The following is a 15,278-nucleotide window of genomic DNA, read 5'->3' as shown; positions in this document are numbered from 1 at the left end:
GTTTTCACAATTTTGTGATTGGTATGTTGTTTGTTTTTAAATCTACAGTATGTACCTTTTTACCAACCCCTTTTAAATACCCATTCTATATTTGAGCAGAAAACAATTCGAGGTACGAGTCAGCAGCTGTCCTCACAGACTTGTAGCTGCCTTATTGATGTGCAGAGAGAAGATAGTGCTAAAGCTCCATTTGTAGGCCAAAATTGCTGTATTATGACATTATCTGAGAAGGGTTAATTCTGGGCTTTCAATCTGTACCCTTGTGTCAACCCCGTTTCTTTTATCTGGATTTAGTAATTGAAACACTGAGGAGTGTACATAATTGTAATAATGATGACCCTAATGATGATTGTGTATACATATGCTTTACACATAAAATAGAAGAAACGGAAAACAATAAACAAAATGATAAGTTGAAAATTTGTGTGTGTGTGTGTGGAGGTTTTACAAAGCTCACTAAATTGAATACAAATTGGCCTGATAGAGCTAGGAGAAGGCGCATCCATTCCATGACGGGGGCAGCGTCATTGACATTTCAGTCCTGGTTTGTGTGAATCATGGAGTCAAAACCAAATCCAGACCCAGCCCCGCCAGGGAGATAACGGCAACCACAACTACCAGAAAATCAAATGGCCACAATAGAGGCAAGAGCAACACAACCATCCTTATGTGTCATCTGCTTTACCTCCATTCACACTTGCTGTGACAATCAACATGGAGTCATGGTCAACAACAATAGCCCCTGCTCTCCTGAACTAAAGGACCTGGAACATGCTGCCAGTGTTGGCGGTAGCAGAGCTACTGGGGGATCACAACCGACTGAGAGAGACCATGGACTCTGAAGCCTGTCCTAACTGAGGAAGATTCGTACTCAGTGATGTCTAAGAAACTGTGCATGGTGACTGTCACTGTTGTTCCTTTAATTCCCTGAGAGCCCAAGTGTTATTAAGTCCATCATGAAATACAGTATATGGGTACAGCATATGGACATTATTGGTTCACAAATTTATCTTATCAGTTTATTTAGTGGTTATATGACTTGATTAATCCTGTCAGTCATTTAAATTGATTGATCCTGGCCTAGTCCTTGGTCACAGGCGCAGCTTCATCACAACTGCTACATTTACAGCAGCTGAAATAAGTATTTAACACATCACTAAATATACTTCTAAAGCTGCTATTGACCTGAACATTTCACCAGATGTTGGGAACAACCCAAGTCATCCATACATACAAAGAAAATAGAGAAAAATAAGATCAAAATTTAAGTTGTCTGTAGAAATGTGAAATAACACAGGAAAATATAAAACACATAGTGAAAATGAATATGAACTAATTTGTTCCTTTCTCAATTCATTCATGGGAAATATTGAACACATGAAGGGAGGTGCAAAAGGGCATGGAAAGACAACACCTAAAATCTATCAATAATCAAACAGCAATCCAGCCCCTTGTCAGTGCAAATTAATATCAGCTGGTTCCATCCTAATTGATGGCCTACAAAAAGGTGTCATTGCCAAGGTGTGAGTTACTGTAAGACATCTCATCGTGGATCTGAGCAGGGAGCAGTCTCAAGACTATTGCAAACTAATTGTTGCAAAACGATAACGATGGCATTGCAAACAGGTGCATATCTAAGCTTGCTCCAGTGAGCACGGTTGGGGCCATAATACGTAATTGGAAAGCCAATCACACCACCATAAATTCGCCTCGATCAGGTGCTTCTTGCAGGATTTCTGACAGAGGAGTGCAAATAATAATCAGACTTGTCCAAGAGCCAAGGACCACTTGTGGAGCGTTTCAAAAAGACCTGGATTTAGCAGGTACTGTTGTCACAAGGAAAACAGTGAGCAATGTACTCTGCTGCCATGGCCTGTATGCACGCTCACCACGCAAGACCCCACTGCAGAAAAAAAAGATGTCAAAGCTCATTTAAAGTTTGCTTAACAACATTTGGACAAGCTAGTTTAATACTGGGAGAATATAGTCTGGTCAGATGAGAGCAAAATTGAACTGTTTGGATGCCATAATGCACACCACGTTTGGAGGAGAAATGACATCGCACATCACCCTAAAAACACCATACCAACAGTGAAGTTCGGAGGTGGGGGAGCATGCTGGTGTGGGGCTGCTTTTCAGAAAATGGTACTGGTAAACATCACATGATTGAAGGAAGGATGAATGGGCAAATGTACAGAGACATTCTTGACAAGAATCTGCTGCCATCTGAGGATGATGAAAATGAAACGAAGGTCGACATTTCAGCACGATAATGATCCAAAACATACTGCCAAGAAAACTCTCAACTGGTTTCAAAGAAAAAAAATAAAGTTGCTAGAATGGCCCAGCCAATCATCTGACTTGAATACAATCAAAAATCTATAGAAAGAACTGAAACTCAAGGTCCATAAAAGAAGCCCACGGAACCTTCAAGATTTGAAGACTGCAAATGGGCCAAAATCACACCAGAGAAATGCATACGACTATTTTCTCCATACAGGAGGCATCTTGAAGCTGTCATTGCAAACAAAGGCTTTTGTACAAAGTATTAAATAAATACCAGTTGGCGTGTTCAATACTTTTTCCGTGTCATTTCACATTATTACACACAACTTAATTTCTGAGCTTATTTGTTCTACTTTCTTTGTATGTATGGGTTAATAGAGTTGTTCCCAACATCTGGTAAAATGTTCATGTCAATAGCACCTTTGGAAATATATTTGAGAAAAATGGTGACGTGTTAAATACTTATTGCAGCCGCTGTATAGGCAACCTGCTAAATTCAAATTAGATTTAGTCAGGATAAACCTATGCACCTTTGGTGCCCTGCACCAAACAGCAGTTCAGAGTACCCACCCTTTTTGATGTCCTTAGAGGGGGTGCTGGAGAGCGCTCCCGCTAGGGACTCCATCGCTCATGTGGGCAATGACAGTGAGACCTGGAGGGGCGTGATTGGGAGGAACAGCCCCCCCACCGATCAGAAACCGAGCAATGTTCTGTTATTGGACTTCTGTGCTCATCACAGATTGTCCATAAACACCATGTTCAAGCATAACGATATCCACACGTGCACTTGGCACCAGGACACCCTAGGTCGCAGTTCGATGATCGACTTTGTGGTCGTGTCATCGGACTTGCGGCCGCATATCTTGGACACTCTGGTGAAGAGTGGGGCGGAGCTGTCAACTGATCACCACCTGGTGGTGAGTTGGCTCCGATGGTTGGGGAAAATACCGGTCCGACGTGGCAAGTCCAAACGTATTGTGAGGGTCTGCTGGGAACGTCTGGCAGAATCCCCTGTCAGAAGGACTTTGAACTCCCACCTCCGACAGAACTTTGCTCATGTTCAGGGAGAGGCGGGGGACATTGAGTCCGAGTGGACCATGTCCCGTGCCTCCATTGCTGAGGTGGCTGACCGGAGCTGTGGCTGTAAGGTGGTCGGTGCCTGTCGTGGCGGCAATCCCCGAACCCGTTGGTGTGCCGTCAAGCTGAAGGAGTAGTCCTATCGGGCCTTTTTGGCCTGTGGGACTCCTGAGGCAGCTGATGTGTACCAACTGGCCAAGCAGAATGCAGCTTTGGTGGTCACTGAAGCAAAAACTCGGGCATGGGAGGAATTCGTTGAGGCCAAGGAGAAAGACCTCCGGACGGCTTTGAGGAAATTCTGGTCCACCATCCGGCGTCTCAGGAGAGGGAAGCAGAGTACAAGGGTGACAATGCGAGAGCATGCTGTGACAATGCGAGAGATTGCGTGATTTCCGAAGACGAAAAACATGGCAGCGCCCCCTGCATAGTCTTAAAAAAACAGCTACTACAAGATAAAATTTCTCTTTTCACAAGTCTTTTTCAACGGCAGATGGCTGCTTCATTCTTTTCTCTTTTTCTTTGCCAGCTCTGCTAGCAGCGGTAACTTGTAAAGAGCCACTTGCCATCTACACAGCTACGTCAACAGTGCTCGTCTTGTCATGGAGCAGCCGAGCCATCGCGTTGAGCTGCCGCTGAAGAGAAAAAAAGCTGATTCTTCTACTTCAACTGAGGATTTACTTGATTCGACAGAGATACAGACAAGTGTCCTCCTTTCAATCGACAAGAAATTGTCAATTGCACTTGATTTGCTTCGCCAGGAGATCGCGAAACTCAAAGAGCTTGGAATTCACGCACCAAGTGAACGAGCTAAGATTAGATAATACTACACTTCGATCAAACATGATGGCAACGTCAGCAGAACTACAAACTCTTAGACTGGAATATAAACTCATGAAAGAAACTACGTTGGACATTCAATCAAGAAGCATGCGCGACAATCGCTTTCTCCGGCATTCCAGAAAATGATCCGGAAGACCCAGAGGAGCAAATTAAAAAGTTTATGATGTCCAGTTCCCCAAGGGAATCAACGAGAGGCGTAAAGGTTTGTACCCGTTGATGAAGGATTACCACGACAAAGGTAAACGAGCGTGGTTAGTTCTCGACAAGCTATATAATCTCAAAAATAGCAATCAGCCACAATGCTCCAATATACTAGAGAAGTATATGGATGACTTTGGTCTCGTTGACATATGTAGGCTGAAAAAACGGAACAAAACGAGAATACATATTTTTCTCGTCATTTCACCGCTCTCTCTCTAGAATAATTTCTCTCTTTCAAACAATTCGGCAGCTCAAAGAATTACTCCCAAAATACATCCAATCATCATCAGCGACCACACACCAATTTCTCTCAATCTAAAAGTTTAATCAAATTTGGGACCCCCACCAAGATGGCGCTGCAATGCATCCCCTATTGAAGGACCCGGATTTTGATTCTTTCGTGAGGAAGGAATGGGATGAATTTCTGAAATTCAACGACTCCCCAACCATATCCCCATCGCTGTTGTGGGTAACCGGGAAAGCTGTTTTGAGAGGCCGAATCATATCATATTCTTCGTATAAGAAAAAACAAGAACAAAAATTGGAAAATGGAATTGAGGAAAAAATTAAACAGCTCACAGAAGAATATGCAATTAATCCGACAGATACGCTTAGAAACCAACTTCAAAAGGCAAAACATCAATTAGATGTTATCTTATCAAAATGAACAGATTTTCTACAACAACAGTTAAGATACACTAGCTTTGAGTACAATAATAAAATCGGGAAAATTCCTTGCGAACCAACTTCAGCTCAATAAAGAAAAGTCATTACAGACATTCAAGATTCAAACTGCAACTGTACACAGTCACCATTAGAAATAAATGAATTTATTTACAATTTTTATAGCAGCTTATACGCATCTTCGAACAACTTAGACCAAAAAGAAATTTTAACTTTAAGGATCTAAACATCCCTCAATTAAATACACATATTAAAGACAGCCTTGATGTTCCTTTATCCATCACAGAATTACATAACGCATTAAAAAAAAAAGAAAAAAAAAAAAAAAAAAAAAAAAAAAAGCAATCGGGACGGGCGCCTGGGCCAGACGGAATGCCCGTTGAAGTCATTAAACATTTTTGGCCAATACTAGTGCCTCTATTTTTCAGAACAGTCAAGGAGATAAATGAAAAAGGTAGAATTAGTAGCCATATGAACACAGCTTCAATTAAGGTATTACTAAAGTCAGGTAAAGACCCCACTCTCCCGGATAATTATCGGCCCTTATCACTGATGAATGTATATATCAAGATTATCTCGAAAGCCCTCGCAGCGAAACTTGAAAAGGTACTTCCGTCAATAATCCACTATAACCAGACAGGCTTCATTAAAGGTAGAAGTTCCACAAATAATGTCAGACGCTTGTTAAATTTAATAAGCATGTCACAGCGTAAAAATCTAAATGCAATCATCATGTCACTTGACGCAGAAAAAGCTTTCAATAAAGTTAACTGGGCTTTCCTGTTTGCAGTACTTCGCAAATTTGGCTTTGGAGATTCATTTATACATTGGATAGTGACAGTCACCACAAATAGGATTACTTCACAAAGAGTGAAGGATGTCCACTCTCACCAATGCTATTTGCAATATTCACCGAACATCTTGCTGCCGCTGTACGTCAGAATGCTAATATTAAAGGTAATATTATCACAGCGCTAACCAATTTAAATGACAGACCACTTCTGGAAAAAAATCATCTGATACCTCCAGCACGCCCGCGACCCTAGTGAGGAGAAGCGGCTCAGAAAATGGATGGATGGATGGAACTTGTCTATATCATTACTGGGAAGAACAGCAACAATAAAAACAAAAACCTTACCGCAAATAAATTATTTATTTTCAATGATTCCATTTAAGCCCACATTTAATTGGTTTCCAACCTTAGATTCTGCTGGAATAAATCTTTATTAAAAAAATGAGAAAAATAGAATCAGCCTATCCACTCTACAGAAAAGTAAACAGGAGGGAGGCCTAAATGGTCCCAACTTTAAACACTATTATTTAGCTAACCAATTACCATACCTCATCAAATGGTTGCACCACAATGAGGAGTATGATTCATGGCTAGAATTGGAACAAAAAGACTGCAACAACATCAAACACCCAAAACTCCCATTTATTTCGACTAGTCTTAAACGCCATAAATGCTTCAAGAATCCAATAATCGCATCCACCTTAACGGCTTGGTGGCAAAGATTAGAATCTACAGGATCTCAATTAGCTCCTAGTATGCTCTCCCTAATCTGGCATAATTCAGATTTCGAAATTAATAATATACCCCTTCAGTTTAGTACATGGGAACAACATGGAATTAACCACCTACAACAACCATTGAACAATAATGTTTTTATTACACGTGATGAAATGTTCCAAGAATTCCAAATAACAGGCGGAATTTTTTTTCAATACAATAACTTAAAATCAGCAATAAAAAAAAAGAATACCGACACTCCAGAGCACCCTCGAACTGCTGGAGTTTGTCAAGCAAATAGTGAAGCTTCTCCAGCACAGTTAAAGAAATGTCTCAAAAGTTTATAAATTAATTTCATGTATTAAATCAATGCACTTACCAATCACCAAATGGGAAGAAGAACTTTCCATGTCTACTGACCGTAGCTACTGGATACAGATTTGTAACAATGCATTTAGAATGAATCTACAGTTTATACAATATAAAGTGCTCCTTAGAACGTACTCAGTACACTATGCATAAAATGGGCTTCTCTCCATTAATATATGCGTGAAATGCACCAAAAATACCCGAGACACCTATTTTCAAAGCTATATGGGAATGTACACCAATTCAATGCTTTTAGTCTTCGGTTATACAAAACCTCTTGTATATGTTGAACTGCGGGATCCCACTTTCCCCAAGATTGTGCACACTTGGCGACTTAAGCAGAATAGACCGCCCTAATAAATATTCACAATCATTACTTGTTGCATTAGCTACCGCTAAGAAAACAATTCTATTAAACTGTAAAAACAAACAAGCTATTAACATTAATCTGTGGCTAAATCTCCTCATAGAATATATTGCGTTAGAAAAAATATCAGCAGAACGAAAAAATCAATTCCACATATACGTAGATAGGTGGTCACCTTTCCTCAATATGCTAAATCTAGACTCTTGATTCCTTAGCCTGGGTAGGGTTCCATTTGACAATAACAAGACTATTTTCATAAGTGTGAACGTAAAAAACAGAATTCTGTATTCTTTGTTGTCGAGTTTGTTGTTTTATTATTATTCTATTGATTTATTTGTTTGTCTTGTTTTTTATTTTCACACATTTTAGATCGGTTTGCATGGTGAGAGGACACATGCATGGAGTGGGGATCTTGTCCCCGTGTTTGCTGTTCTGGCGTCTGTGTGGGCGGGACTTTTTTCACTCCTTCCTGATCTCGGGGGTGGGGGGGAACCACTGGGGCGACCTCCTGGGGAGTATTGGTGGTGTGATGGTGACTCGCTCATGTTCCGTGGGTGCTGCATCGGTGCCAGCTGGCCCCGCCTGATTTCCCCGCTCTGGCTGCTGGTGGGGTGGCATTGGGTCCCTGCGGCCCCCACTGGGTGGCCAGTTGTCGGGGCGCCTCAGTGTGGCTGGCGGACAACCCTGGGTCCCTCGGTGTGGGACATGTCCCGTCCACCGGGCTGCTCTCGGGTGGACCCCTAGGCCCGATCCCGCCCCTCGATTGATTGGCTGCGGGCACAGCAATTACAGGACACTTCTGTCAGTCTTTGTGCATGTAAAACGGTGTCAATTCACTTGCATGTGTCCGTAGTCCCCTGGGACTCTTTCATTGGGTGTGGGGCCACGCACTTATTGCGACAAATAACTCATGAATATGCAAATCGCTTGTGTATCCCCTCACTTATAGTCTTGTCCTGTAGACTTTTATAATTTACAATTAATCCCACCACACTTCAGTTGTATAGCCGGGTTCACGGCCTGCATGCTTCTTCTCCTGTCCTTGTCTTATTCTATCTTGTCCTGTCCTTTCCTCACAGGGTGTAGGACTACAGCCCCATGACAAACTCATATGTAATGTTTCATTGTTGTCGATAATGTAATGACTGACTTCTTTCATCCTGTTTACAATTAGTGCTTTGTCTTTTGTCTTTGTTTCTCTCTCCCCTCTCAAAACTTTGTTCTGTTCGACTGATCCTCAATAAACTTCAACTATAACACTAAGAAACCACAGCGGAAGCTTAAAAACGGGATACATATCTTCCATTCTGCTTGACCTAACAGCCGAACAGGACAAAAAAGGAGGGGGAAGCAGTGCACCATCAACACTGTGTATAGTGGGGATGGGGCGCTGGTGACCTCGACTCGGGACGTTGTGAGTGTGGCTTTCGTCCTGGCCGTGGAGCAGAGGACTAGGTCTACACCCTCGGCAGGGTCCTCGAGGGTGCATCGGAGTTCGCCCAACCAGCCTACGTGTGTTTTGTGGACTTTGAGAAGGCGTTCGACCGTGTCCCTAGTGGAGTCCTGTGGGGGGTGCTTTGGGAGTACTGAACCCCCTGATTGATTGCTGTTCGGTCCCTCTACGACCGGTGTCAGAGTTTGGTTCACATTGCCGGCAGTAAGTTGGACTCGTTTTCGGTGAGGGTTGGACTCTGCCAAGGCTGCCCTTTGTCACTTTTATGGACAGAATTTCTAGACGCAGCCGAGGTGTAGAGGGGGTCCGGTTTGGTGGCCTTAGTATTGAATCTCTGTTTTTTGCAGATGATGTGGTTCTGTTGGCTTCTTCAAGCCGTGATCTCCAACTCTCACTGGAGCGGTACGCAGCTAAGTGTGAAGCAGCTGGGATGAGAAACAGCACCTCCAAATCTGAGACCATGGTCCTCAGTCGGAAAAGATCTCATCCCGACCTCTCCAGGTCGGGATGAGATCCTGCCCCAAGTGGAGGAGTTCAAGTATCTTGGGGTCTTGTTGACGAGTGACTGAAGAATGGAACGGGAGATCGACAGGCGGATCGGTGCAGCGTCTGCAGTGATGCAAACTTTGTATCGGTCCATTGTGGTAAAGAAGGAGCTAAGCCGAAAGGCGAAGCTCTCAATTTACCGGTCGATCTACGTTCCAACCCTCACCTATGGTCACTAGCTGTCGGTCATGACCGAAAGAACAAGATCCCGGATACAAGCGGCCGAAATGAGTTTCCTCCGCAGGGTGTCCGGGCTCTCCCTTAGAGATAAGGTGAGAAGCCCGGTCAGCCGGGAGGAGCTCAGAGTAGAGCCGCTGCTCCTCCGCATTGAGAGGAGCCAGATGAGATGGCTGTGGCATCTGATTAGGATGCCTCCCGGACGCCTCCCTGGTGAGGTGTTCTGGGCACGTCCCACCGGGAGGAGACTACTCGTGGATACGCTATTTGCTAAACTGCATTTACTATATGTGGGACTAATTACATCTTTCTTGGGGAGAGCTAAATACAGCCTGCCACAGATCTGTGATAAGGCAACGAAAAGGCACTTTGTGGATAGCCTTGTGAGCAGTCTGGGTCCTGCCTATAGCCATGAAAAAGTTGAGAGCACTTCTTTCCGGCACGAGTAAAAGCTGAAGGCCCTATAGCGGGAGACCGGATCGGAGCTTCTGTACAAACTTTAAAATGTCTTCTATTCATGGTCGTTAGCACAGCATACTCAGGCCTGTTTTCCGTTTGGTCACGTGGCATTCCAAATGTGGCGCATTCTCGACATTGGTTATGATAATACTACATTTTATTTGTAAACAACATCACAATGCAACGATAAGAACAGAATTTGAGAAGATAAAACACCTGCAAAAATGAACATACAGGGCATGGGAGCAACAGTGTGTGGGCGGTTTTGAATAGGTTGAGTTTTTAGTTTGGATGCCTGGCAGCAGAGAGTTCCACAAGTGGGGAGCAGACCCCATGGCGCTGAGACGGGTAGGTTTGACAGTCGAGTGGACGGAGGAGGAGGATCTGAGGGTGCGAGTTGGAGTAGCAATGTGGAGCAGGTCGGACAAGTGTGGAGGAGGGAAGGTTACATAGCTGTATTTGGACCACAATGGTCTAGACCATTGTGTTAGGGGAGAATATGCCATTTTATTATTTTCCATTTTATATTTTATTTTATTTTAGCTTTAGAAAATAAAGCTGTTGTAACAGTCTTGGAAACAAATATTTTTCAAAACAATTTCCATTTTATACCACTTACTTTTCCAGACCTGGAAATTTATGGAATCAAAATTCCATACATTTCCATACTTGCCTGCACCCCCCCCCCCCCCCACACACACACATTTACATTATGAGCACAAACCACGAACTCAAAATAGCCGTTCATAGTTGGGACTCTCAATTCATTATATATGAAATATGAATGTTGCCAACATGAGGATCGCAGCTGGCGTTGGCGCTATTCTTTGCTACGGTTGCTAGAATGGTGAAAAGTGACTAAATATAGCGACAATAGGGTTTATGCCATGGATGGGCAGGACTTCTGGGAAAATATTTCTGCCACCGTACAGTATTTCTGGGGCCCAGTCGTCATTGGGTAAACACCATCTGCCAGTCAATGGTACGGCATGCTCCTTAAGTAAAATGAAACAGTTGAAGTTTCAGCGAACAAAAAGCACTGCTGTCGATCACTGACGAGTGCCTTAGTGCGAGGCTTCTAAAGTATTAGCCCGTGAGAACGGCAACTGCACAGCACACGACACCACTGAGCAACACCTAGGGAAAAATGAAAAGCGACGAGGAGAACTCAAGTTACGTAAAACAATGACTCTTGCGGTTCTCTATTTACATTCTTCAGAATTATATTTATTAGCCTTCCACCGAAAAAGTGCAAAACCATCTTTTAAATACAGGACACGAGCTCAGAATATTTAGTGTACAAAAGTACGGTGACGACAAGGCCGGCCAGCTGCCGTCTTGTTCACTGTCCCTAATCAAGTGGCCGGCCAGTTGACCAAAGAATGAGTAGGCTCTAGTCAGCTAACATTAATATCTACGCATTAGACAATTGGTCCATATTGAACTCAAGTACTGACGTGGCCCACGGGCCATACTTTGCGCGGGCATTCTAAGTCTGTAAATTAATCCAAAAGGTCTGTGGGTTGAGGAAAAAAAATGACCACCAAACAACAACCTCTGGTGCTCATTTGAGAACCACCCAAAATTTGGTATGTGCACCCGTTTACAGGTATATTCATGGCTCCTAAACTGTACGTCGTGTTCAAACTGACTTCAATGTGTACTATCATGCATACAGAAAATCATTAACAGTTTTTGCATGAAAAATACATACTGGGTGTATCATAATTCATTAACATACATCCATCCATCCATTTTCTGAGCTGCTTCTCCTCACTAAGGTCGCGGGCATGCTGGAGCCTATCCCAGCTATCATCGGGCAGGAGGCGGGGTACACCCTGAACTGGTTGTCAGCCAATTGCAGGGCACATATAAACAAACAACCATTCGCACTCACATTCACACCTACGGGCAATTTCGAGTCTCCAATTAATGCATGTTTTTGGGATGTGGGAGGAAACCAGAGTGCCCGGAGAAAACCCACCCAGGCACAGGGAGAACATGCAAACCGCCTTAATTAACATCTCATTATATATTACTGTCACTGTGATATGTTCTCTTTGCACTAGTTGTATGGTGTGTGGCATAATTTGACTATATCCATACTTTTATCAATTGTTACTTGCCACGGCCTAATTAGCAACACCTTAAATCTGTCATTTTTTTATTCCTGCTTAGATCAGAATTTTTTTTCGGAGTCCCCCTTAAATGCTGCTTTTGTATTTATTTTTTCTTTTGATTTTGATGGTTGCGTCTATATTGGTCTGTAGTAATGAAGTACATCTATCTATTAATCATATGTTTAGTGAGATGGAAATTGTGCCCCTACCAGTCCATTTGTGTGGTTACACATGTCCCAAAGAGGAATGAGGGCCTGTGTGATTCTGCTGCCATCCTCAGTAGGGATTTGGTTCTGACGGGTCATGACTGAAGACACAGCCCACCTGTAGAACAATCAAAATCATTCCACTGAAAGGAATTGTGACTATTGACTCTCGTAAAAATGATTTTTTTTTTTTTTTTTTTTTTTAGCTTGGACATTGAACTTAAACTAAGCATATCATGCAAGCCCTCCAACAATCAACTGTTCACAGACTATGAACTAAAGTACAAACCCCAATTCCAATGATTTTGGGATGTTGTGTAAAACGTTAAATACAAACAGAATACAATGATTTGCAAATCCCAACCTATATTTAATTGAATACACTACAAAGACAAGATATTTAATGTTCAAACTGATAAACATACTTGTCACATACTTGTTAATGGAGAAAAAAATTCAAATTGTCAGCCAATACAAATATCTTGGGTTAATAATAGATTCACAGCTTTCCTTTAAAGCCCATATTGACAAATTGTGTAAAAATATCAAATGAAACCTCGCAAATTTTCATGCAATTCGAAATGAAATGTCAACTGAAGCCGCAAAAATTTACTTGCATTCAGTGATTCTTAGTCACTTTAACTATTGCATAACCAGTTGGTCCCAGGCTGGTCAGAATGCAAAAAAAACATTGGAAGTTTTGTACAAACAAGTAATTAAAGTGATGGATAAAAAACCAAGGCACTATCATCACTGTGCAATTTTAAAAATATATAGTCTTTTAAACTGGGACAGTCTTCACATATTTGCAGATTTAAATTTGATTTAGAAAGTACTGCATGATTTGGCCCCAGCTCCTCTGGCTGAGTTCATCAGCCAAAGAAACTCAGCTCTGAGCGTGTCACTCGAGGCTCTGTCAGAGGTGACTGTCTCATTCCTCTGCGCAGGAGCACTTTCAGTAAGTCAGCCTGGTCAGTGAGGAGCGCTGGTGAGTGGAACGCAGTACCTGAGGAGGTTAAACTGCTTACAACATACAAGGCCTTCACAAAAAAACTGAAAATGTGGCTAGTTAACACCTATAGCTGCCAACACTAAAAGACAAGTATGTTATGTTGTTTTTTTGTTATGATCAAAAAATTTGTGGTTTTATTCTCTCTTAATAGTATAGTTTGATTATCCATCCATCCATTTTCTGAGCCACTTCTCCTCACTAGGGTCGCGGGCGTGCTGGAGCCTAACCCAGCTGTCATCGGGCAGGAGGCGGGGTACACCCTGAACTGGTTGCCAGCCAATCGCAGGGCACATCGAAACAAACAACCATTCGCACTCACAGTCATGCCTACGGGCAATTTAGAGTCTCCAATTAATGCATGTTTTTGGGATGTGGGAGGAAACCGGAGTGCCCGGAGAAAACCCACGCAGGCACGGGGAGAACATGCAAACTCCACACAGGCGGGGACGGGGATTGAACCCCGCACCTCAGAACTGTGAGGCTGACGCTCTAACCAGTCGGCCACCGTGCCGCTACTAGTTTGATTATGTATCCTGTATTATATTGTCTTGTAGATGTATTTTACTGCTTTTTTACATCATAGCCAGGGGACTACAGATGAAAACTAGCCTTCTGGTTAATTCTGGCTTTTTTAACCATATGTACTTCATGTGTTTTATGAAATTGCATTGTCCCCTTTCAAATAAACTGATTAATAATAATAATAAACTTTACTGTTTTTAGCAAATAATGATTATCTTAGAATTTGATGCCTGCACCACGTTCCAAAAAAGATGGGACAGGGGAATGTTTACCACTGTGTTACATCACCTTTCCTTTTAACAACACTCAATCGTTGTTTGGGAACTGAGGACACTAAGTGGTGAAGCGTTGTAGGGGGAATTTCTTTCCCCATTCATGCTTGATGTACAACTTCAGTTGCTTAACTTTATTTTTTTACTACTCATAAAACATTACGTGGTAGAATATGTTCCGTTCCGAAACCTGCGTTGGCAACATGCTGGTCTTTTGGTGACTCCGACAGCTAAAAAGAAGTCCGTAGGTTCTAGAGCATTTTCTATTTGGGCTCCAGTACTCTGGAATGTCCTACCCGCAAAAATTTGAGGGCTACCTCAGTAGAAATGTTTAAATCTAGACTTAGGACTCATTTTTACACTTTGGCAATCAATTCAAGTATGTGTTCAGATTTGGAGGTGCTTCTCCTCTCGCCTCACCCCTCCACTCCCGTTTGGAGAGGGGACTAGGTGGCGATAATCGAATATGAGGTTGTTGCCGGATGGATTCTGCACTGACTGACTTTTGGCTAACATTTTACAGCACCATATTATGTGATAAATGTCGCCCACTCGGCATCCATTGAAGCCTGGTCATCCTGGAAGGGGGATCTCTCCATCTGTGGTCCCCCACAAGGTTTCTTTTTTTTTTTTCACCAAATAGGGTTTGGAGTTTTCCCTTGCCTGGCTGTGAGGTTTCGATCAGTGGATGGTGCCGATCTTTGTAAACTGTGGGCCAGTGAAGCCCTTTGATACTCTTTTTGATTAAGGGCTGTACAAATAAACTTGACTTGACCAGGCTGGCCAAACTCCACTATAAAAACAACATGGAGGGGAAAAAAATAATAATAATCACCAGAGGCAATGCAAGGGAGGCATGCCAGGGATTTAACATGATGATGGACAGAGCCCTTTAAACAATGCTCTGACCCCACCACCTTGGCAGAGCAGCTTGACCTAAGTGCCCTTAGAAAGACTGGACCCTTACCAGCAGTAACTGTCCATCAATCACAGTAGATAAAGGTTACATATATACTGGGCTGCGTCAACATTCACAAAGTGTTTGGCTCAGAAAAGCTCAGGGACAAGATGCTAAGGTAATGTTCAGTTCTATGGGTGATGTCTCACTCAGCTATTCCAGTATCTACTTGACTCCAGCTGCCTCCCAGGAAGGTGGAAGGTGTCCAAGCTTCCACGG

The 15,278-nt window shown here is 42.7% G+C and overlaps 1 protein-coding gene across 1 annotated transcript in view; it reads right to left on the bottom strand.

The window, feature by feature from the left end:
- The window catches only part of setd3 (SET domain containing 3, actin histidine methyltransferase), a 119,323-nt gene that overhangs the window by 43,954 nt on the left and 60,091 nt on the right, over positions 1 to 15,278 (bottom strand). The window contains 1 exon segment of the mRNA XM_061794983.1: positions 12,299 to 12,413. Within this exon segment, the coding sequence (XP_061650967.1) occupies positions 12,299 to 12,413 (115 nt within the window).

This window comes from Phyllopteryx taeniolatus, chromosome 13 (genome assembly GCF_024500385.1).
Source record: "Phyllopteryx taeniolatus isolate TA_2022b chromosome 13, UOR_Ptae_1.2, whole genome shotgun sequence".
Lineage (NCBI taxonomy): Eukaryota > Metazoa > Chordata > Actinopteri > Syngnathiformes > Syngnathidae > Phyllopteryx > Phyllopteryx taeniolatus.
The sequence above is the reverse complement of the archived record's forward strand: the minus strand, read 5'-3'. Positions and strand labels throughout refer to the sequence as shown.